Source organism: Eucyclogobius newberryi, unplaced genomic scaffold, assembly GCF_026437365.1.
Source record: "Eucyclogobius newberryi isolate DKJ021-1_F unplaced genomic scaffold, fEucNew1.0.hap1 SCAF_11, whole genome shotgun sequence".
NCBI lineage: Eukaryota > Metazoa > Chordata > Actinopteri > Gobiiformes > Gobiidae > Eucyclogobius > Eucyclogobius newberryi.
In genome coordinates, this window is record NW_027315735.1 from 667,354 (window position 1) to 691,661 (window position 24,308).

At 41.2% G+C, this 24,308-nt stretch overlaps 1 protein-coding gene across 2 annotated transcripts in view; it reads left to right on the top strand.

Annotated features, from left to right (window-relative positions):
* Positions 1-24,308, top strand: part of glrbb (glycine receptor, beta b) — a 66,691-nt gene that overhangs the window by 31,972 nt on the left and 10,411 nt on the right. For both annotated transcript variants that reach the window (XM_072434657.1, XM_072434649.1), the window contains exons 3-8: positions 48-154; positions 4,777-4,844; positions 8,905-9,131; positions 12,326-12,408; positions 13,129-13,269; positions 22,400-22,552. In XM_072434657.1, coding sequence (XP_072290758.1) covers positions 48-154; positions 4,777-4,844; positions 8,905-9,131; positions 12,326-12,408; positions 13,129-13,269; positions 22,400-22,552 — 779 coding nt within the window. The remainder of the gene's footprint in view (positions 1-47; positions 155-4,776; positions 4,845-8,904; positions 9,132-12,325; positions 12,409-13,128; positions 13,270-22,399; positions 22,553-24,308) is intronic.

Genomic DNA, 24,308 nt, shown 5'->3' on the forward strand with positions numbered 1-24,308 from the left:
GCGCTCCAATCATCCTCCCTTTCTTCTCCCTCTTCTGTTGTTTGCAGGGAGCTGTCACCCGAAGAGCTGGCGAAGGTCCCTGCCAATTCCACCAGTAACATCTTGAACAGGTTACTGATCAGCTACGACCCGAGAATACGGCCCAACTTCAAAGGTAAAGCCAGCCCTCCCTCCCTTCCATCTGTCTCCCGTGTCTTAACGTTGCAGAACAGGACAACACAGTAGAACGGTTGTCATGGTGATTAAGGAAGAATGTTTAGTCGGTGTAAGTTTACCCCAGATCGCTCCCGAAAAGCATCTGATCCCCAGTAGCAACGTCGAGATTATTAGGTGAATGGATAACCGTGATTATTTAGGTCAGAATGTCATCGTAAAGACTAAAAAAAATGATGATCATGACATTTTTAGAAGAACAATTTTGTTTGTTTGAAAATCAAATCATAGAAACATTTTTTTAAACTAAATTAGATATTTTAAACACAAAATTAAGTCCTTTCTGCTCAAGTGCCTATTAACAGTAATGAATGGGGATGTCAATATAGATACAAATGATATCTTGACATGTGGATTAGCCCAATTATGGTCATCAGATGATATATTCTCAAACCATTGGACGTGGAAACACACGCTTTAAGCTGCACGTTGACACTTTTCTGGTATAGAGTACATGATCTACACGTTTGTCTCATGAAGAGAATGTTCCACTGTAAATGCAAAACAAACAACAGTAAACTTGTGGCGTTTGATGCTATTTGCTGTCGATCACTGAGCACCGAGCTGGTCCAGGAAGTTTCTACCAGAAGTAATCAAGTGGTTTTTGGCTTCCTCGTCCAGGTGAGGCCATTGGACCATTTTACCCTTATTTATGTCTTTGCATCTGTTTATGGCACAATAAAACTGCATAAGTGAGGTCAAAGCCTGGTAAATGTCTTTGTTGCTAACGGCTCTCGTAAATCACCTGCAACTCAAATTTTTTTCAGAAATGATCTTAAAAATCTGTCAAAAATGTATGTTAACATCCAGGATATATCCTTCCTTTTTACCCTTACCCCTTTTTTCTGTGGTCTTTTTTGTATATTTTGCATGTTGTTATTGTTTGTTTGTCTCACTAAAATGCAAAACTATATTAAAAAAAAAAAATCAAAAGCTCCCATGTATTTGTAATATAATATAATTTGAGTGAAAGAAAAGAAGAGGGAGTTGTGTGAGCGTGTTAAGAGCAGAAGAGTGAGGGAGGAGCTTCTGCTGCTGCTGCGGAGACGACACAGACACAGAGATTATATTGAGGAATAAATCATGAAATGCACAACATGTAAAGGCCTGATTTTCTCCCATATTAAATATAGTCTAAAAAGTGTTCCACAGGTGAAACGTTCAGTGCTGTAAATCACCAAACGATTCATCACATTGAGACACATTTACAGCCGTCAAATGTTGCGTTTCAAGTTCATATGGACATCGTGCCCTGTCGTGTTACGTATATCGAACAGTGACAAAACCGTTTCATTACATTCCTGGGTAACGAGTCAAGAGGAGTGGAGCGGCGCTGAGAATGCCCCAAACGACTTTGAGCGCTCGTCGTGTCGCCTTGAACGCCGTGTTTGTCTCTGTGACCTTTTGGGTCGCTGACACTTCCGCCACTGCATTTACAGCAATTAAATGCGTTACTCAGTCCTATTTAATTCACTTATTGCTATAAACAAATCCCCATAATTTGACCAATTTAGCAAAATCCTCAGAAAACGTCATTAAAACCTGACTTTCCCATTTGACCTCTCCACCCACATGTTCAGCAGCACTTTTATATTTTATATTTACTTTACATCACATTCTAACCTAAACTATAAATACGCGCTCTCTGTAATAAATCCACTTCTCGGCGCACCATTAGGAGGTGTCGGGGAGCTCGCTGGAGTTAGCGGTCCCAGGTGGACGTGCCACATTTTCCAGTGCGAGGCGATGGATTTCAGAAGCTGCCGTTTGATGTGTCCTGGAGCGTACCGGCCGAGTCCTACCAAACATCTGCTGCTCATTTTGGGTGGGCTTTTTTTTCCATTCACATCCATGTCCTAATCTCCCAAATTATATCCCCAACTGCGCCCACAGGCTGACTTTCCCAAGCCCGTAAAAAGCAGCGCAGGGTTTTATGGGTCGTTCAGAGATTTGAGATGGTTTTTCTTGTTTTTTGGAGCAGGAACTGGACTTTTGGATTGGGTTTTAGATTGAAATGCAACAATGCAATTCCAAAATTCTGTAAAACTGTGTTGTGTTAACTTTGGTTAAAATGACTTGAAAACTGGGAATTTATTTTGCTTTGTTTCCTTTGGACATGGTTAACTTATATATTTGTTTGGAATAAACATTTTTTTTCATGGCAATTAGTACAATAAAGTACATATTTCTTGCCTATGACAAAGTAGTTGATATGAATTAATAAGAAATGTCCAAAAAAGTAAAAGTAAAACTAAACATCTTTCATTCAATAAACAAATCAAATCGTCAAAAGTCAAACATTCTCTTGTAATTATCTTTTGAGCTTTATATTTATTTAGATTATTGATTTGATTGAATTGCCTTTATGACGTGGAATATTTAATTTATTTCATGACGAGGGATGTCACGATATCAAAAACTTCGAAATCACGATTGAACGATTATTGAAACTGTGACCAAATCGAAATCAGTGAAATCTTTAAATCTCTTTCATTCTCGGGCTCTGACGTCTCACTGTTCCTCCAGTTTGTGTCCGGCTTTACAAAAAAGACAAAATAAAGTTAAATTTGACAAAAACACACAGAAAAAAAGGTTCTTTACATTTAAGTCTACTTTTTGGACGAAAGAGTGACGTAAATAGACTTAATTTATCATCAAAAATTACCACTGTTTTTATTTTTTCGCTCTCACGATTATAATTTGACCTAAATGATCATGACTATCAATTAACCTAATCATCGTGACATCCCTATTTCATGACAATCAGTACAATTATTGACTCCTTTAACATGAATTAAGAAGAAATGTATTGAAATGTATTGAAATCAATCAAATCTTGTAAATTCGAGTAATTTGAACGACTCCAGGTATTGTTATTTCGTTTGCAGTTTAATGCTAACAATGTGCGAGGCCGTTAAGTGCGGTTAGCGTGAGTAAACTGCTGCGGCGTGAACGTGTGGGAGGTCCGGCGGTTTTAAATGTTTTTGAGGTTAAACCAAAGGAACAATAAAGAAAAGCCACTTACCCAAACAGTTGTGGAGCTGACGGACCGACAGCAGCACTTATGAAGAGACGTACCCTTAGATTGATGAGAACATTAGTGGGACGTTTGGCTGTGCGGAGTGTGTTCTCTTTGTGAAAGCGTGGGTTTGATTGTAATGACAACGTGATCATTTAGGCTACTATGAAAAGTACCGTACGGTAAATCTGCTGCAATTATTTGTACAATAGGCATGTTTTTGTGGAAAAATTGTGAAAGCGTATTTGTCAGTGATTTATATTAATTCATTTCGCTAATTAGTTGTCAACAGCAGAGTTGAAGTGCTTTGTGTGTTGTGTTAATTTGTGTTATGCAAATCTTTGGGCATTTCATGAAAAGGTCGACACTAAAGTACACAGCTAATAAGCTTAAGCATAATTATGTCACATTTTTTCAACCAAAATTAACTAAAAGTAATTGTTTTGATTTTCTGCTAAAATAATCACATTTTCCGTTAATCATTTTTTGCATTTATAGGTTGCTACTTTGCTACACAATTTGGCCAATGGTGACAGAAAGAAACATGTTTTTTCAGGTATTATTAGCAATCAAACCTGTAAATCTCTTTAATAACACACCCATGGAGTCAGGGTTAAGGTACACTTTATTGTTTCTGCACTTGACCCATCTTTCTGAGGATCCATCTCCAGATCTTTTGCGCTCAGTTGGGTCAGGACTACCGTAGCTGGAGGATTTTTACTTATTGTACCGGGAGTAGAACCTGTGACCCTCTTACTGTGGTTGTTAATGCTTAGGTGGTACAAGTAGTTTGAAAATTGGCTCTACTGAGCTTTCAAAAACAAAATAGTCCTAAAAGTCATGATCGTAGCTTCAACATATTCATTACAAACTGTGACTGGTTTGTCCTTAGTCGACTTAATCAAATTCATTAAGGTTATTGATCCATCTGTGATTCACTCTGTGCAGCAGTTTGGAGACCTTGTGTTAGTAAAAAAGTGCTACATAAATAAATTTGGATGGGATTGATTGCCTAAAAATCGATTCTAAGGTTTATTGTGACTAAAGCATTGACTTGTAATCTGTCGTTCCCGAAATGTAAGACTACATGACATAAAGATACGCACAGAGTTTTCTGTCCGTCCTCTGTGTTCTTCTGTGTTCTGTCGGCCATTTGGTCTGTCTTCACATGGGTGCAGTACATGAACTGACCACTGGGGACAGTAGTGAGCACAGGGCAACACTGGAAGCACCACTTTTGTGACTAAAGTGACTAAAACAAACTGCAAACTTTCTCTATTTTGTGTTCTTTCTTTTATTACAATTGCCAAGGGTTCTTCCACGTTTGCTTGTCTTTTTCTAGCATTCTTGTCAATCCTCTAACTGACTTGAGCGCCCTCTGGTGGTTCTTTACCCGAACACATTTCAGCCATTAGAAACAGTAGTAGACCAGCATTTAAACATTTTGCTGCTTTAAAATATTCATTATTCGAAAGCAGCAACTTAACTTTGAAGAGGACTAAGTCTACTCACTCAGCTTCACTCAATCTTCTTCCACGTTACAGGAATCCCAGTGGAGGACCGCGTTAACATCTTCATCAACAGCTTCGGATCCATCCAGGAGACCACCATGGTAAGACCCCGCCGCTCCCAACACTATCGACCATCCACGCCTCTCCCCATCACCCTCACCCAAGACATGCATTGTCCTCGTTTAGCAGTGACTCATTTGGAGACCAGGCTTTTCACGGCTCATTTATCTGACGGCATAATTGCTGATAAGGGTGTTCCGTTGGAATGCTAATGACGAGATTAAAGTCAAGGACGAGTCTAAAAAGAAAGGAGAAGGAATCCCGTGTAGAAAGACAAAGAGGATTCTAATAGCCCATTAAGATTCTGAATAGGCTAGTTCGGTAGATACAAGGGGGAGTTTCTGTTGAAACAAACAACTCTTTCTACTTCAGGAAGGCTCCTCCCAATGGGCGGGTCTTACCACAGAACAGTATAAATATCGGAGTTCTCGACCTAAATTCTGTTATTGACAATGACTCTTGGATGAGAGTCGAAACGTCTATTTTTTCAAACTGAGTCCAGATGACTACAACTGAAGCTTTTTCTACTAAAGTTCATTGTCAAATTAAAACGTTTTTATCAGTTCACATTTACTGTAAATCTAATAAAAATGGTTACAATAAGTAAATAAATATTATTAGTTAAATGGTTGCATTGACAATGACTCTTGGATGAGAGTTGAAACGTCTATTTTTTCAAACTGAGTCCAGATGAAACAACTGAAGCTTTTTCTACTATGGAACACGCCTGGACGAATGAGGGATTACACCGACACTTAAATGGTTGCTGATTTTTTTGAAGCAGAAATAATGAATTATTATACAAAACTTCAGCAGAATCTTCTTCCCAGAAGATTTCTGGGACAAAAATACTATTACTGACACAAACAGAATAGCATAAATAGAAATCCTTTTATGTCCCACAGTGAAGGAAGTGTATAGAGTTGAAAAGAACACGTTTTACCCTGTGACTCACCGTTGTCGCCCTTGGGTGCCCTGTGACTGATGGAAGAGGAGATGACACAGCTGTGCACCTGTTTGGATGGAGCATTTCTCTGTTATACTTCGCACTTTAGAGTCTGTCGCTCTCGCACAGAAAACATGTGTTATTTATAACCTGCCAACAATTGTTGTTTAAGTCAGATGCACATTTGACTTCATCACCATGGTGACCCCGCCCCTTTATGTGAACTCTCACAGAGCTATAGCTGCTGTTGCTGAAGTACTTAACATGTGTTGGAATGAAGTGGCCTACGAGTGTCGGGAGACCAGTTCTTATAATCTTACACTGCAACTACGAAAAGAAAAAACATTTGGCTGCTTCATGAAAAGGTTTCGGCTAAATCATGGGAACGTTTCAGCTAAGTCCTGGGAACATTTTGAATCATATTTGGTGGGAACTAAATAGTAATTTGAGGCCACGAATTAGAAACTTACCGCTGCTAATGTCATTGGAAGAGCTCCGTAGGGTTCTAATACATCAACTAAATTGTAGGTCTCTCAGTGATACGTAGATAATCAGAAATGTACTTTAAATACTTCATTACATACTATTTCTGTGAGGCAAGTAGCTATTTAAATGAAGTGAAGGTTTTCAATACAACACGTAAATAGAAATGCTCTTTTTCCAACATGCCCTGATACTTTCACACGAAATAGGAATACATTTTAGATTCAAAACTCGCCGTGTATCCCTAAGCGGACAAAGTGGGTTAATGTGCCCAGGGAACAGCAGAGACAATGTAATAGAATTGTCTGAATTGCCTGGGCGCAGGTCGAACCACCTCAGATTCTCCCCATTGATTACCGCCAGTCTTAAGTCTCTCTGGAGCGCCGCGCAGCCCGAGCAGCCCGAGCAGCCTGAGCAGCTCGATCCCCAGCCAAGGCGACGACGTATCGCGCGCTTCCTGTTTCTCCATAGGCAGACAGGTATGGGAATTGGCCAGTGTTTCTATCAAGCCCAACAGAAGAAGTCGGGTCGGAGCTGTCGGCGCTGTCACCGGAGGAACAGGGCCGGTCGGAAATCACCTCCTGGTCCAAAGGCTCGTCTGCCCAATAGAGCCATCTGTGAGACGAATGGTGGCTTCAGGGAGATTTATAACATCCTCGGAGTACTGCTGTGCCAAGTCTGAGGCAGGTGCAACCAGTCCAGAGTCTTTTATAGACTGGCAGGGTTCAAGATGGAACCCTGCCAAGAAGAGCATAATGTGAATGTATTGTTACCCACAGATTTGCTCATGGATATCCATAAAGGCCATAGAATAATTGAAATGGGTGTAACTTAACAACAGTTTTGGGTTTATTTGCATTTCAAGTCTAAAGTAATAAAGGTGAGTGAGATTGTCTACATGATAATCAACATGGCTCACGTGTAGTGTGTGTGTAAATGTTTGATGAAATGCAAAAAGTGATGCATATCATTGGTGTCAGTCGATTTGTCCATAATGTCCACTCCTTGTTTAAACACCGTGAATGGAGTAAAGACATTTCTTTTCCCTCTGAGCGCAGCAGCTGGGACAAACATGTAAAAAAAGGAGCATTAGTTAGTCATCTGTATGCTACAGGTCGATGTGTCCATAATGAAGACAGTAGTCTCTTAGTTACTGTCACCACTGTGTCGCTATGGTTTTTACTGAGGCTTGATAAAAGATCACAGGATCACACAGTGGACATTAAGCTGCTGTCACTCACTGACATGTTAAAGGCTTAAAACATTAGGTAAATACTTCCCTGGCGGACAGAGCCTTCATAAAGGTAGGTCTTTGTGTCTCAAAGGGAATGATTTTATTATAACATGCAAACATAAATGAAATGATAATAATATACAGTAAGTAAAGACTTTTGTAGACACTGTGCTTGTGTTTGTGGTGTTGTTTTTAGTTTATTTAATGCTTTCATCATCTTAAATTAGCATAATTCTGGAAAAGCCCATGTAGAGATATGATAGCAACAATAACTGAGCGACCACTGAGCTAGTGTGCCACTGTTATGCACAGAGCTCAGATGAAGGTAAAACATGGAGGGCAGACTCTGGATCGGATTGGACTTCAACATCCCTCAGGAAACAGGAGAACTGATGATCTTCTTCACCTATTGTTCTAGTTTTAAGGAATAAAAAAAGCTTTTATCTGTGAGGTGAAATACTACACAATTTGCTCATGCTTGTATGATATTGTGTTAATGACTTAAACATTGTGCCGAGGTCATGGAGTGAGACACAGAGCAGGACCTGAATGAGAAGGTGCAGACAGCTGGAGTTTGGCATCTTCTGTTTGACATGTCGTCCATCTTCACCCGCTGCATTAAGAGTCATTGTTACTCACACCTGCTCCACAACAGCTTGAGCCCCGTCAAAATAAAGGTCTCTTGAGTTACACTCTCCCAGCAGCACAGAGCAGGGTCTTTCCGAGAAGTGAAAACTGTGTGATAAAATATTCAAAAGAAAGTACTATTTGGCACTTTTTTAAATTAGTTAGGAACATTCCAGCTCAAGTGTTCAGCAGTTTACATCAGAAGAAATGGTTAGAATGGAGAAGATATTCAAACAACTACAACTATTCTATTGACCTGGACACAGCATTTTAAAAGGCATATATTGTCCTTTAAAAATGCTTTTGGGTACATTTACTTTACATTTACTGCATTGCAATATTTAGAACTTGAAATTATGTTTGTACGGAAAACCACACATAATCAGTCAGGCATTCTTTTAACAATATTGTTATTAACGCTCCATCTACTGGCTGCAGAGGGCATTACCAAGGGGAAATAACCTGCCCCAACAAGCATGCAGTTGTAAAGAATGTTCAGAATGAGTTTGACAATGATCCATGGACTAAAAACAGCAGAAAACCTCCAGATCTCTAGCTATGATGTCACCAATCTAGGAACTGTGTGTGTTTTCTGTAGCTTGAAGACAAGCTCATAAAACAAGCTAAAAACAACTCTAAAAGCGATGTATTTGATCAGACAATAATGTTATAACATGGATAAATACTCCAAAAAGTTAGTTTAGCATGTGTGTCCTTAATGGCTAAAAGCACACAACATGTCTATAGTGTTCATATAATCCTCACAATGCTAAAGTGTTGATGGTGTTTGTTCTGGTGTGTTGTTTTCCAGGATTACAGAGTGAACATCTTCCTCCGACAGCGCTGGAACGACCCCAGGCTGAAGCTGCCTCAGGAGTTTAAGTCCGAGTCCCTCACCGTGGACCCAACCATGTTCAAGTGTCTGTGGAAGCCAGACCTGTTCTTCGCCAACGAGAAGAGCGCCAACTTCCACGACGTCACTCAGGAGAACATACTGCTGTTCATCTTCAGGAACGGAGATGTGCTGATCAGTATGAGGTGTGTCCTTTTGCTCCACAGATTCATTATGTACATGACAGATCATGGGTTCTATAGCATGTCAACAGCTTCATATAATTACACTTTCTGACAGAGGAAAACACTCTACATTTGAGTTGTTTTTTTGGAATAAAAATATACCATTTTGCTTCTAAAATTATCACAATTACAGTATTTTTTTGTGTTGTGTTTTTTTTCTTCTCATAATTTATTGTGACCTGAATAATCACAATTATTCATTAACCGTATAATTAACAGATTTAAGTGACAGTGTTGTAATCTCTTGTTCTATACCTGTGTGAAGGCCAATATGATTAAATACATTTGCTGAAAATGACATATGCAATTATGAATTTTGTTGACTAAACTAAAACCCTTTAAAAAATTAAAATCAAATCAAGCAATATTTTAGTTCAAAGACAACAATAAGTTATTATTAATTCTAGGAATTGACTATGATAAGCCCAAAGGATTGATGAGAAGTCAAGCTAAATTATTATTCATATGTTGATTATGCTTTTTCTAATTGTTTTCCCCTTAAACTGTATCTATTTTTTCTCCATATAGTTGAGCAAAATTGGTTTTGTAGTTGTTGTTGTTGTTGTGTTGCTTTTAATGGCAGTCGGCACCTACTGTAGTTGCACGTCTTAAAAGTACATGTTTTACACTGCCATATTAATTACCATTTGTTTCTAGTGCATATACAGTGTAAAAAATAAAAGTAAAAAATCTTATAAGGTCAAAATGAGGCCGCTGTTTGCTGTCTGCATCTGACTCGAAAGCAAATGTATCCTCTGAGAACCTGGAAGCGTTCGTTAGCATGATAGCGGTAGTTATTGTTACCGTGACACCTCTGCGCTGGCCTTTGAAAGATATGAAAACTCATCAACGTGAAAAACTAGGAATGTGTTTGGAAAGTGAGGAATTTCAAGCCGTCAAAATCAGATACAGCACCTTCAGGAGACAAATCAGGAGTTCATAAGATGGATGAGGGAAGAAATGGAACATAATATCCAAGAAGTCATGCTAAACTTCCTATGAGCTTCTTGAGCTGCATATTATATTCAGCGTCGTCCGGGGACACCGGTCTATCCGAGCCGTCCTCTCTCATAACTCTCACTAAATTACTTCCTGACACATTTTGTTTTCTGCCCTGCCGTGTGTGTGACTCAATATGGCACTGCTGGGACATGCAGGCTATACAATATCCCACGTATATAATCCATTTGTAGCTCCATCCAGACCAAACAAAAACTAGGGATTTAGCAACATGTCATAACGGGGTTTTGTAAAGTGTAAACAGCAGTAACTTCACATTATATTACTATTATATTATCATTCAAACCAGTTTGCTTCACTGGTAGTAGTACATGTTGCAGCCACTACAGGAAAACTGAATTAATCGACTGCATGAATGTTGACACTTTACTGATGATTTTTTGATTTTATGGCAATAATCTTCAAAATACACCGTAAGAGCTGGGAAACACAAAAAGACAGTGTGTAAATGCTAAATGCCATGCTCTTACACCTTAGCAAAACAATAGAAACGTTAGCTTGATATGACATCGTAATTAATACACATCAATGAACTGAGTTTAGCACCAAACTTAAATAACATGAGCTTTGGTTACTCAAAATACAACAATTGTGCTTCAATGTAACGTAAAACGTCCCTTGTGCCTCTTCAGAGGGGCTAATACCAAAAAAACCTCAATTATGCTCCGTTAAAACCTTTTCTTTTTGCCGTTTAGAGTCTTTTTCTGTCAAGCTATTTCCGCCAAAACGCTAAACAGGAAGTAGTTCTTCAAAATAAAAGTGCACTCTCTAAAACCGGAAGTCAAATTTACATTGAAATATCTTACAATTAAACATTAATTCAAAAAAATAAAGTCACTCTCATACATTTTTATTTGCCAAATCAAAAAATATGTGACATTAGATAAGTTTTGGCCCAGTATTTTCTGGGTAATTTCCTAGTGTCATCAATTACAAACAGGAAGTGAAATTATAAACCTAATTGTGCTATTCTGAGATAACAATTGTACCCTAACCCTAACCCATGCTCAAAAAGCAGATTACTGCTGCGTTCCAGTCGTCCTCGGAGATCAGAATTCAGACCTTGGAGAGATGTTTTCCGAGTTTCTGCTTTCCAGTCGTAAAGTCAGATGAACTTTGAGCAATATATAACAGTTTATGGACCGTAACGACTCAAATCAAACAAAAAATCCAAGAAGGTGTTAAAATCAACCAAAATATTAATCCAATTAAATTCATTTTGTCACATTAAAGGCGGTATGGACGCTTTTTTCGGCGATTTGAGAACGCAGGTGGAAGTTCGCATGCCACTCCCCCGTGCACATGCCACTCCCCCGTGCACATGCCACTCCCCCGTGTGGACTGATACAACACACACGTGTTTGTTCATTAGCGCAACGGATCGCATCACATCGCTCGTCTCCCGTAGATTTCTGTCCACTTCTGCGTCAGCTCCAACTGTCTTTCTCCGTCTTCATTTTGTCCCGTACACTGAGGGAACTATCTTATGATAGATCCATGCGCTTAGGCACGTGGAAACGTGGGGACGAGCCTGACGCGGCTGCAGGTGAGCGACAGGTGCGTTTTATGATTGACACGTGGCAGGACTAATGATTTATCCACGCCACGAGGAAATATGATAAAAAATTTGCTGAAAAAAATCGTCCATGCCACCTTTAACAGTTTTTACATGTGAATTTCTGCTTTTGTTGTCATTAGCTCTTAGCAACATTAGCATAACCGTGCATTTATAATTACAGAGGCTCAGAAGCAGTGATCGCTGTAGTGCAGCGCTCGGGGCCCATCTCCAGATCTTTGTGTGAGGCTTGGTCAGGACTAGCGGAGCTGGAGGATTCAAGCTAATGTGCATGTTTTGGGAACAAAGGCGAAGCAATAACATCTCCATGAAAAGGAATACTTTGTCGCCCCGCCCCTAGACACGCCCCGCCCGCCCCTAGACACGTTTCTATAGTGCACCTTTAAATACGTAACCCATAGTAACAAAAGACATTTTACTTTTTGTTGATTGCACTGAAATAAAATAAGCCTTTATTTGTCCCACAATGAGGAAATGGAGCAAATGCTAATAGTCTTGTCTTATTTGTACTTTCTTATGTACTGTTAAATCAGCTCTATTCCCGTGTGGTTTTGGGCAGGTTGTCCGTCACACTGTCCTGTCCACTGGACCTTACACTCTTCCCCATGGACACGCAGCGCTGCAAGATGCAACTGGAAAGCTGTAAGTTTGATTTAGATTTCCGAGGAGACGCAATATCCAAGAGGTGGGAATACATGTGCTGTTTTTGTAACGTTAGTTGAGGCTAAACGAATGCTTTTTGCTTCGCTTCTACAGGCCAATTTGCGCGGTGGGCACTCAGAGCGGGAGAATAAATCATCATATTTTAAAGGTTGTGCGAACGTCTCAGAGCTAATTGAGCTTGACTGTGCTTATTACGTCTTGTTTAGAAAGGCGCCTGGTTCAAATGAACAGAAAAGGGTCAGAACTCAAGACACGGACAGCTGCACACACTGATAGGTTTGCCTTGCTTTAGGCATCAAACCAGACATATCAATTACGGCAAACCATAAAGACATGTGTGAACTCTTTCTACAGGGAATTAAGGCAAAAAGAATTATATCTTTGTCAATATTCTTGCAATATTTTGGCAGTTAATAGGAAATATATTAAAATGGGCCTGTAAATGTTGGCATTGACGTTCAATCATCGCACAAAACGTGAATGGATTATATAATTGGACACAAAATTGCCAAATCAGGATATACGTCTAGACATGTTATGCTTTTGTCTGCTTTATAGTTATCATGTATCACAATATTGATCTAAAATGTTTTGACTGGTTGAAAATGGCGGTACTGAAGTTCTGCACTGCCATATCAGGACTTGCAGTAGATCTTTTTGTGCTGATGTACACTTTTCTTGTTCTTCATTTTGGTGCAGTTGGCTACACCACAGACGACCTACAGTTCATGTGGCAGGTCGGCGACCCCGTGCAAATGGACGCCATCGCTCTGCCTCAGTTTGACATCAGACAAGAGGACATCGAGTACGGAAACTGCACCAAATTCTACTCAGGGACAGGTAATTGGAGAATATAAATGTGTGATACATACAACAGTCCCTTCAGTGGAACAAAGCAAAGCCACTTCTAGGTGTTGAGATGGGTATAATGTATTGCAGCTTTTTCAGGGCTTGTTTGTGAGGCCAGTGAACAGGTGGTTACAGTAATCCAGGGTTAGACACTATAGTTTTGATGTTTTCTGGTGGTAAAAAGCTGCTGATGTTAGTGAATTGTCGTGAGTCCATTATTACTCCTAAATTTCAAACTGGATTTGTAGATTTTAGAGCAAGAGACTGGAGGTGACCGCTAACACTTTCTCTTTGTTTCTGTGGGTCAAAGACGATGATTTCAGTCTTGAGTTCTGCTGGAGAAGGTTGTTTTGCCTCCACACACTGATTCACCTGTCATCACTGTCGTCTGCATTGGACACATCACTGTTTCTTATCAACATTACCTAACGCAGCATGTAGAGGTAGAACAGAGGAGGTCCCAGGATGGACCCTTGGGGCACACCACAGGTCAGCACCATGTGGTCTGAGACACCAATCTCAACAAATTACTTTATTTTCTTCTTTTCAAATCAAATCAAATCAAATCAATTTATTTTTGTAAGGCCCAAAATCACAACAACAGTTGCCTCTGAGGGCCACAGGGAGAAATGAATCAACAATGTCTGTGGTGGCGAGGGACGATGTCCCAGGGTCCTCTGTCCTTAGACTCTCCTTCTCGGCCAGGAAAAACGACAAAAAACCTCTTTGGGAAAAAAGCGTAGAAACCTGGAGGAGTTCCAGTGAAGGAGAGATCCGACTCTCACAGACGGACAGACGGACACAAGGAGACTGGAGCTGGACCCACTCTTCAGGCAGAAGAGGGACCGTCCACACAGGGCAAGGACCACTTCACCAGGAGAGGGACATCTGGGTCCACAGGTCCTCAGGAGTGAGAGAAAGACTTTTGTAGACTACTCTTTTGTAGTATAACGTTTACTACAGTGTCTTTAACCAATGTTGTCCATGTAATTGAGCAAAATATGTTTTTCCCAAGCATAGATTGAGTACCGCGATATTGTAAAAGCAGCACTTAGTGAGAATGAATGTCAGAGTGAGAATGCTGTGTTCTGACTGCATCTAATTAATAAGCATTTTATCTTACGAAAACCAGGAAATACTCTGTTAGCCTGCTAGATGTTGTTAGCAATACAGTGAAAAACTCATAGCATTTTTTGATAAACTTTTCCTCTAGCAAGTAATAACTTTGGACTACAGTTCTTTTTAAATTTGTTATTATCTATCTACATCCCCATTTAGACTGTAGTGTCCTAAAGGCTAATCACCCTGCCTTTAATTATTACATGTTTGATCTAAGAAAAGAGAACAATAGCTGACTCTTCACGCTGTCTCTGTTTGTATGTACTTTCTAAACTTTGATTCAAACCGACTCCAGTTTCACAACAAGACAAAAAAAAGCCGCAATAGCACAACATTTCCCCTTTGTCCTACATTCCATTTTCTCCCAACACATCCTCACAAAGCTTGGACATCTCTTTATAGACACCTGTGATAGTCTTTTGTGGATGGAGATTAGTTCCACACATCTAAATGAAAGATTCAATCAGGTCCGCTTGGATAAAGGCCAGCAGCGTTCGCACTTCAATGACATGATCCGATTTGAGCGAGTGCACGCCTCGGCCACATTATTCCACCAGTCAATCACACGCCAGCCAGGATATTTCATTTACTGCTAATGCGTGCTAACAGTGTGAAGGTGGACTATGGAAGAATCAGCATTTGTATAAAAATGGGACGTCTTGTGAAATACAATAGATGTTGCTTTCAATAACTTTGTACTGATAAAGGATGGGAGAGCAAAGAAAAGAACAAAAAAAGTATATGTAAATTTAAAATATTGGAGATGAACCTCTAATATCTCAATCCATGCTCCAGTGTATTCAATATTATACGGTCTATAAAGTGATATGTTGGAGGTCGATAAAGGCCAATACCCTGTGAAGATTTTATGATTTAAGAAAGACTGATCCATCCAAGACTGCCGCACAATAAAAAGCGTAACTGACGTGTTTCTGCAAAGTATTAGTTCAGCAAATATGGATATGGGTTTAGTATTACATTTCCTGTACTTGAAGTAGTTTTCAGACCCTGTACTTTTACTCCTACGTTGAGTAATACAGTATAGTTGGTTGTAAGACTACAAGTGACTAAAACAGTACGTAGATAAAATATATACACATATGATTTAGTTTTTTGGTCTATATCCTTGTGTGCATTATTGAAGGTTACATTTTAAATCACAACCAGGCAGTTTCTCTTACTTGAGTCCAAAAGACCCATTTCTTGGACCACTACTTTACTACTTTTTTCAGGCTATACTAAACCCACCTCTGAGCAAATATTTCTACTACTTCTGCCAGTGCTAATGCTACTACTACTACTTCTACATCTATGAGTATCCAGCCAAAACTCAACCTATTCTACCTATGGGTCCAAAGTGACGTCACACACTTGTTGCTACTGCTTGAGGACAAAAGCTGCATGCTCACTGTGAGCTGTGCCAACAGAAAGTCTCAAAACAAAAGACTCTGGTCTCTTAAAGTAGTTAAAAGTGCTTAAAAACTCACCGCTGTGAATAATTAAGATGTGAAAAATGTGTTACAAACATAAGGATTCTGTTTGGACCCCTGCAAAGAGTTAAAAATAACTCATTCCTGACAGTAAAAAGGTACAGCACATGAAGTTATATGACTAAAACAAAGATGATACAGGCCAGATACTGTAAGGCTTTATGATTATGATTTAAGAAACAATCATTTCCAACATAAAATACAAATTGTACAAAGTGTAGTGCAGTTAAACATGCTTGTCATTCTTGCTTTATGTTGTTGGCATGCGACTGTGAAGTGGACGCCAAGTAAGGTCTTGTTTAGGAGTCTTACTTTTCAATATGGAAGAAATAAAAGGCATATGCACATAAAGCTCTCACATGCATCACTTTTATGGAGAGGGAATGTACATAAAAAAGTACAGCACATTACACAGTACATAATGCAACAGTGAACATATCGACCCTATTTATAACTATATTGTCAAATATTAAGGTGCACTCTGTAACTTCTGGAGGTCCACCACCTGCTTGTTTCCATGGAGAAGTGGACCAGTGAGGCTGAGGAAAAGACTGGGAGGTTTTCAGAGCTGTCACAGATAGTTTGGATGTGTACACGGACACTGTGATGTCATACATTCGATTCTGTGAGGAATATACCAACACACACCGAAGTCACTTTCAGTAATGACAAATCCTGGTTCAGACCAAAACTAAAGTTAATGCAGCTGAAGGAGAAAGCGCACAGGGCTGGTGACATAGTGCGCTACAAAGATGCAAAGTATGGATTTAGCAGGGACGTGTCGAGAGCTAGATCATAGTACAATATGCATCTGAAGCACCAGTTCTCCAACAACAACCCCATCTCTATGTGGAGCGGGCTATGGCTTCTCACCAACTACAAGTCCCGAGCCCCCCACTCTGCAGACGACCAGAAACTGGCTACCTCCCCCACCGTGGCCACCTCTTCCAACCAAAGCCCACTTCCCACACCACTCTCTCAGTTCAGAGACAGGATCTAATCAAACCCCCAAAAAGCTGCTGGACCAGACTGTGTCTCCCCTGCCACTCTGAGACACTGTGCAGAGGAACTGACTCCAGTCTTCATAGACATTTTTTACACCTCCCAGGATTCATGCCATTTCCCAGCCTGCTTTATATTGCCCATCATCGTCCCTGTCCCCAAGAAGCCTGGCACTCCACTTCTATTTGCCGCAGCTGGACTCCCCGGGAACCTATGACAGGATTCTGGTTCTGGACTTCAGCTCTGCATTCAACACCACCTCCTGCTCTGCTCCAGGACCAGCAATTCCAGCTCATGCCTGACTCCACCTGCAGGTGGATCACTGACTTCCTGATGGATCAGAGGCAGTGCTGTGGGTAGGGAAGGATGTCTCAGACACTCTGATTATCAGAACTCCACAGGGCTGTGTACTTTCTCCTCTGCTCTTTTCCATGTACACAAACTGCTGCACATCCAGCCAAGACTCCATTAAAAATACGGTCCATTCAGACCAGAACCTGCCGTTGGACTCATGAACACTTCTAAAGACCTGTCACATTAACTGTAATTTAATCAATCACTCGCTGCACTGTTCACTTTGAACCGATGCCATGTCCATATGTCATCTGGGTTCCCACAACAAAAACACAGCAACAAACAATACAACAAGGACATACAGTATATTGCAGAATAATAATATATCCAAGGTGAACTCAGATTTCCGTAGTATTGATGTGGATTAATTACATATAACTTCAGACCTACAACCCATAACTCTGCCTGGTAATGGTAATTTTCCCAACCAATACAATACAAGAAACACCTGTCAAAATGCATCATATCATATCTGTGTAAATACTGGACTTGAAGTCCAATATCTTCTCACTGTGTATTATTTTCACTTTAGTATTAAATAGTGGTAACATCGGTCTTCATTACTGACATTCCATTTGACGTTGAAACAATATATCTCAGATGTAAAGCGATGGAATGTACTTTTACTGCAGCAGAAAAATGCCATATGAAGTAAATGGATGACTGACTGAAATTACTTCATACATTTACAAAATGGAAGTGAACTTGAAACAATAAGAAATAAACGTGGCAATATTCAGGTATCAACGGTTAATCTCTCATAGCGTGACGAAGGCCTCTGCCCTCCATCAACCCATTTGGAGGCGCTTTGTAGAATGTGAGTCAGTCGGTGAGTCGCCATGGAAACGGGCCTGACCACAAAGATCCTCTCTGTGTGCAAACGCTTGCTCGGCACTAAGAGCTCGCCCACAGCGATCTCCTGTGGGACATTTAAACCTTCGCCCGCTCCGTCCGCTTCCCGACCCACCACAGGGCAAACTAGGCAAACACAACGCAGCTGGAGAGGATAATCCACTCTACAGCTTTTAAAGGCTTTTAAAGGAGTCTGGGGGAGGGTTTCATATGCTTCAAATATGAAACCACCTCATGATTCTGCCATTAGTGAATACACAAATAATATTAAAGAATACGCATCTGCAAAATGTACTTGTTCATGTTCTTACTGGGTCCCTCATCAAAAACATACATGTATTTTGCTTTATTCACAATTGTTTCATTAATCCTGTTTACTAAGTTATCTTCTCGGACTCTCAAATCCTCCTGTGATGCACCGATCCCTGGAATCCAGACGTAGTTTTCATAAACAATCACCGGACTCATCCTACAGTCACACTTTGTTCATTATAAATGCATGGCTTTAATAGCATTGCAGTCACATTTCCTAACGGCTTCATTTAATTTGTTTTCCCATTCTTCATATCCCTTCATTCAACTGAGGGATAAGAGTGAACAAATGCTATAGGCACAAGAGTAATAAAAGAGTCACGTTTGCAAATATAACTTCCGACACTTCCAGATGAGTGTTTTTATGAGTTTATTTAAATTGATGCCATTCGTCTGAAGCTGTGTGTGATCAGTTAAGAACATCAATCATGGTCAGACTCAGCGACGTGTTTAAACAGCTGCGCGTGCAGCCTGGTACTGTTAACATTCTATCACATTCATTTTAATGAGGCAAAACTGTACTTTTGTAAACAGCACATGGTTTATGTTCATCACATTTACCAACAAGTAATAAGCAAAATCTAACTTCAACCTCTCGTTTCTAAAGTTCACTTATTACTGTAGGATGTGGCGCTTGGAGAAAGAAGTTTTTTCTTGTCAAACCGTTTGGGCCCGCTATGTTTCTGGTGCATTATTGTCCAATATATATAATGAGGCTGTCAGAATATTATGCTAATTTTAGCACTAAAAGCCATCACAGTTTGTGATGTTTGAAAAGGCATTAGTGCTAACTCACTAAAAAGAAAACAGGTGTTTGGTTACAAACACTGGACGGGTCTATTAAAGGTGTAATTTGCATTTCCCCGTTAGTCAGAGAGACTGAACAACTACATAAGATTAAAATGTCACAACATACTCCTGAGCAGGACCTGTGCAGGACCTGAGCAGGACCTGTGCAGGACCTGTGCAGGACCTGTGCAGGACCTGAGCAGGACCTGAGCACAGGACCTGAGCACAGGACCTGAGCACAGGACCTGAGCACAGGACCTGAGCAGGACCTGAGCACAGGACCTGAGCAGGACCTGAGTGCAGGACCTGTGCAGGACCTGAGCAGGACCTGAGCACAGGACCTGAGCACAGGACCTGAGCAGGACCTGAGCACAGGACCTGAGCAGGACCTGTGCAGGACCTGTGCAGGACCTGAGCACAGGACCTGAGCAGGACCTGTGCAGGACCTGTGCAGGACCTGAGCAGGACCTGAGCACAGGACCTGAGCACAGGACCTGAGCACAGGACCTGAGCACAGGACCTGAGCACAGGACCTGAGCAGGACCTGAGCACAGGACCTGAGCAGGACCTGTGCAGGACCTGTGCAGGACCTGTGCAGGACCTGAGCAGGACCTGAGCACAGGACCTGAGCACAGGACCTGAGCACAGGACCTGAGCACAGGACCTGAGCACAGGACCTGAGCAGGACCTGAGCACAGGACCTGAGCAGGACCTGTGCAGGACCTGTGCAGGACCTGAGCAGGACCTGAGCAGGACCTGAGCACAGGACCTGAGCACAGGACCTGAGCACAGGACCTGAGCAGGACCTGAGCACAGGACCTGAGCAGGACCTGAGCACAGGACCTGAGCAGGACCTGTGCAGGACCTGTGCACTGTGCAGGACCTGAGCAGGACCTGAGCAGGACCTGAGCACAGGACCTGAGCAGGACCTGAGCACAGGACCTGAGCAGGACCTGAGCAGGACCTGAGCAGGACCTGAGCACAGGACCTGAGCAGGACCTGAGCAGGACCTGAGCAGGACCTGAGCAGGACCTGAGCACAGGACCTGAGCAGGACCTGAGCACAGGACCTGAGCAGGACCTGTGCAGGACCTGTGCAGGACCTGAGCAGGACCTGAGCAGGACCTGAGCACAGGACCTGAGCAGGACCTGAGCACAGGACCTGTGCAGGACCTGAGCAGGACCTGTGCAGGACCTGTGCAGGACCTGAGCACAGGACCTGAGCACAGGACCTGAGCACAGGACCTGAGCAGGACCTGAGCACAGGACCTGAGCAGGACCTGTGCAGGACCTGTGCAGGACCTGAGCAGGACCTGAGCAGGACCTGAGCACAGGACCTGAGCACAGGACCTGAGCACAGGACCTGAGCACAGGACCTGAGCAGGACCTGAGCACAGGACCTGAGCAGGACCTGAGCACAGGACCTGAGCAGGACCTGTGCAGGACCTGTGCACTGTGCAGGACCTGAGCAGGACCTGAGCAGGACCTGAGCACAGGACCTGAGCAGGACCTGAGCACAGGACCTGAGCAGGACCTGAGCAGGACCTGAGCAGGACCTGAGCACAGGACCTGAGCAGGACCTGAGCAGGACCTGAGCAGGACCTGAGCAGGACCTGAGCACAGGACCTGAGCAGGACCTGTGCAGGACCTGTGCAGGACCTGAGCAGGACCTGAGCAGGACCTGAGCACAGGACCTGAGCAGGACCTGAGCACAGGACCTGTGCAGGACCTGAGCAGGACCTGTGCAGGACCTGTGCAGGACCTGTGCAGGACCTGAGCAGGACCATTGCTCAGGATCGTCGCCCGAGCTGCACTGAAGGTGTCGAATGGGCCAAAAGCACAGAAAAAATGCAATCATTTCTAGAGCCTAAACTTATAACTTTGGCCACTTAGACGAGGCTGTTCTTTCAGAAATGTTCTAGCATCAGCTGAATTCTCTTACTGCCCAGCGGCCGTGCTCGCTCTCTCTCCCCCTCTAATGGCCCCTACAGCTGGCCTGGGCTGTGTGCGTCAGCTGCAGGAGCCTTATAAAAGCCGGGCTCTCACCTTTCATCTGATGTGGCTTTAATGGAGCCGCGAGTAAAGGGCCATTCCTCTCTCCGTGTTTAACACTGTTTGAACACACATGACCTCACGAAATAAGAAATAAACAAATATTCTTTTATCATCAGCTGTTTTATCTGTGTCCTAAAATGTAGCAGAATTATACAATGTTTGAAATTTAAAACTTAATGTAATTTTGTATTAAATAATTTATATCATTTTATATTCATGATTTAATATAAATACAAATTAATTCCCATTTACAAACCTTTCAGCATTCATTCAAATTGACCTATTCCAAACAGTTCTTTTAGTTTTAGAACCTTTTGTAAATTAACTTAATTTAAAAGTAACTAATTGAGTCTTTGCAAAGAATTCTGTTCATTGTTTTCAATGGATTGAAATGGATAATTCCTCAAGATGTGGCACTACATACACACTACAGAAGACAATGGACATGAGGGAAATACACACATAATATACATGTACAATATAATACAAAAAAACACACACAAAGAGAAGATCATTTAATACATCTCAAACATATACATTGACTACAATCTTGTCCAATGGAACTACCAGATTCATTTCTTTATAAAAAAGTGTGTATGGAATGATTCAATAACATATCAAATATCGTTGCATCCTTAATAAATGCCAAATACAACTGTGTTTTAACCTGGCTCCCAGTTTCTCTTATAATGTCTGCAGGATCTGGCAACCCAAAGCTCATTCTCATTTGATAAATAACTTGCTTGAGAATTTTCACAACTTTTACATAATGTTATCAGGATATGTTTGATTCTATACCTACTCTGTGTTGCAACAATGGAATTTCCCCATTGTGGGACAAATAAAGGCTTAGCTTATCTTATCTTATTTGGACACGTTTTGAGTGTAATCCTTCTTTAATACAAACCTAGTGGTGATTGAACACTAACAGTACTTTAGTGTCTTTATTACAGTGTGTTTGTTTGTTTGTTTGTTCATTTGGATATACATTTAGTCAATGGCTATTCCTAGGGTCCACTTTGTAAATAGCATAATAATTCCCAGTTTAAAATGCATCATCATAAAATACTTCCAATGAGTTGACAGTGAGTTCCAGGCCTTTGAGCTGTGAAAGCAGCGTGTACTTTAACCTGTGTGTCCTCTCTCCAGGTTACTACACCTGTGTGGAGGTCATCTTCACCCTGAGGCGACAGGTGGGCTTCTACATGATGGGTGTGTATGCCCCCACACTGCTCATCGTGGTGCTGTCGTGGCTGTCCTTTTGGATCAACCCTGATGCCAGCGCTGCCCGGGTGCCCTTAGGTATGGATCACTTTAAAGCTGATCGATCTGCCGTGTTATCTGGGACTGACTGCGACACTGGAGGACTCGGGATTCGGTCGAAGTCTTCAGGGAGTCAATGGGATTTAAAAACGCTGCGAGGGTCTTGGAAAATAGCTCTAACAAAATAGTGCCATTTAAGGCGAGACATTACAGGTCCGTTTGCTCTCAGCATCTACACTTTCAACTGGAAACAACAAAACTGTCCAGTCTGCACACAAACATTTTTTATTGTTTCATTCAATCCAATAAAATCTCCTCTGTAATGTCAAAAAAAAAAAAAAAAGAAGAAAAACATGGCGCTATCTATTTTTCAGTCCCAAATTTGTGACTTTTTATCCATTTTAATTCATAAAATGCCTATTTTTTATATGAAAATATGAGAATTTTCTAATACAGTTTTAAAACTATTCTTATTCAACTGCAATGTCTCACCTTATGGCAAGGTTTTTAATTTTAATCATGAAAGAATATACTTGAGGAAAAAATAAATAAATAAACTTAAAAAAAAAATATGGATTGAATCAAATCAAAATCCTCAAAATCCTTTTCTTAAACTGTTACAATGGAGCCTTCTCTCACTGCTTACGTCTATAATATCAAACTATTTTGGTTGAAAGAAATACCATAATAATCAAAATAATAATAATAGCAAATGATAATACATTTTATTTATAGAGCGCTTTTCAGGACACTCAAAGACGCTTTACAGAAACAACAATGAAAAGAGTCAATTCAAAAAACATTAAGCCACAAACGACACTATAAATCAGTAAAATACGTTTTAGAATGTAAGAAACAGTTGTGACCAGGGTGGGCTCTGGAAGTTCCTCTTGAAGGTCGGAGAGCGTGGTCCTGCAGGGGAGGGACCGAAGTTTGACCTTAGAGGAGCCGAGGGAACCAGATAACCACTAACCCTAACCCTAACCCTGATGATGGAGCAGGGGCGGGACTTACAGTAAGAGGGGGCGAGATGTGGAGGACTTTGAAAGTGATGAGCAGAATATAAGAGTTTTGAATCTATTGTCGTTTATGGCGAGTTATGGAGGGTGCACCGTAAAGAACGCTAGCAATGGACAGAGTCAGGCAATTCAGATGAAAGATTGGGCCTGAGGAGGATGTTGCCAAGTGGGAGAATGTACAGGGTGAACAGGAAAGGACCAGGCACTAACCCTTGAGGGTGACTAACTAAATACCAACAAGCGTGTTAGCTTCAGTGTAGTTAGCTCCTCCCATCAGACAGATATAGGGCAGTGACTCACCTGAACCTGTCAGAACTGAAGAACCTGCTTGGATTAAAACCTTTGTCCAGTTGACAGAATGACATTTTTTTGCAACTTCCCTGGATGACTGGGGTTTGCAGGAACATCTAGAGAAGCAAATAATATGTTCAAAGCAAATTATTTCACAAATTTCACTAGAAATCCAAAACTATTTTAGTGGAAGTGGGAACTAACGTATCGGCTTCAGAATCAAAAACACACACAGAGTCACATGTATAATATGTATAATAAACACTGAACTAAACCAGACCAGGAGTAGGTGCATTTCAAGATGTGTTTTTTGGTTATATTTTCTGAATATTTTACAATTTGTTGCCCAATTTATAAGTGCCTGCCATAATCTGATATTGAACATTTGGCTAATATTTGTCAGTGTTTTTTTCCTAAACTGCTCCAGTCTGTTCTGATTTACAGAGGACTAATGACACATGGGCACAAACATCAGTTCATCAATC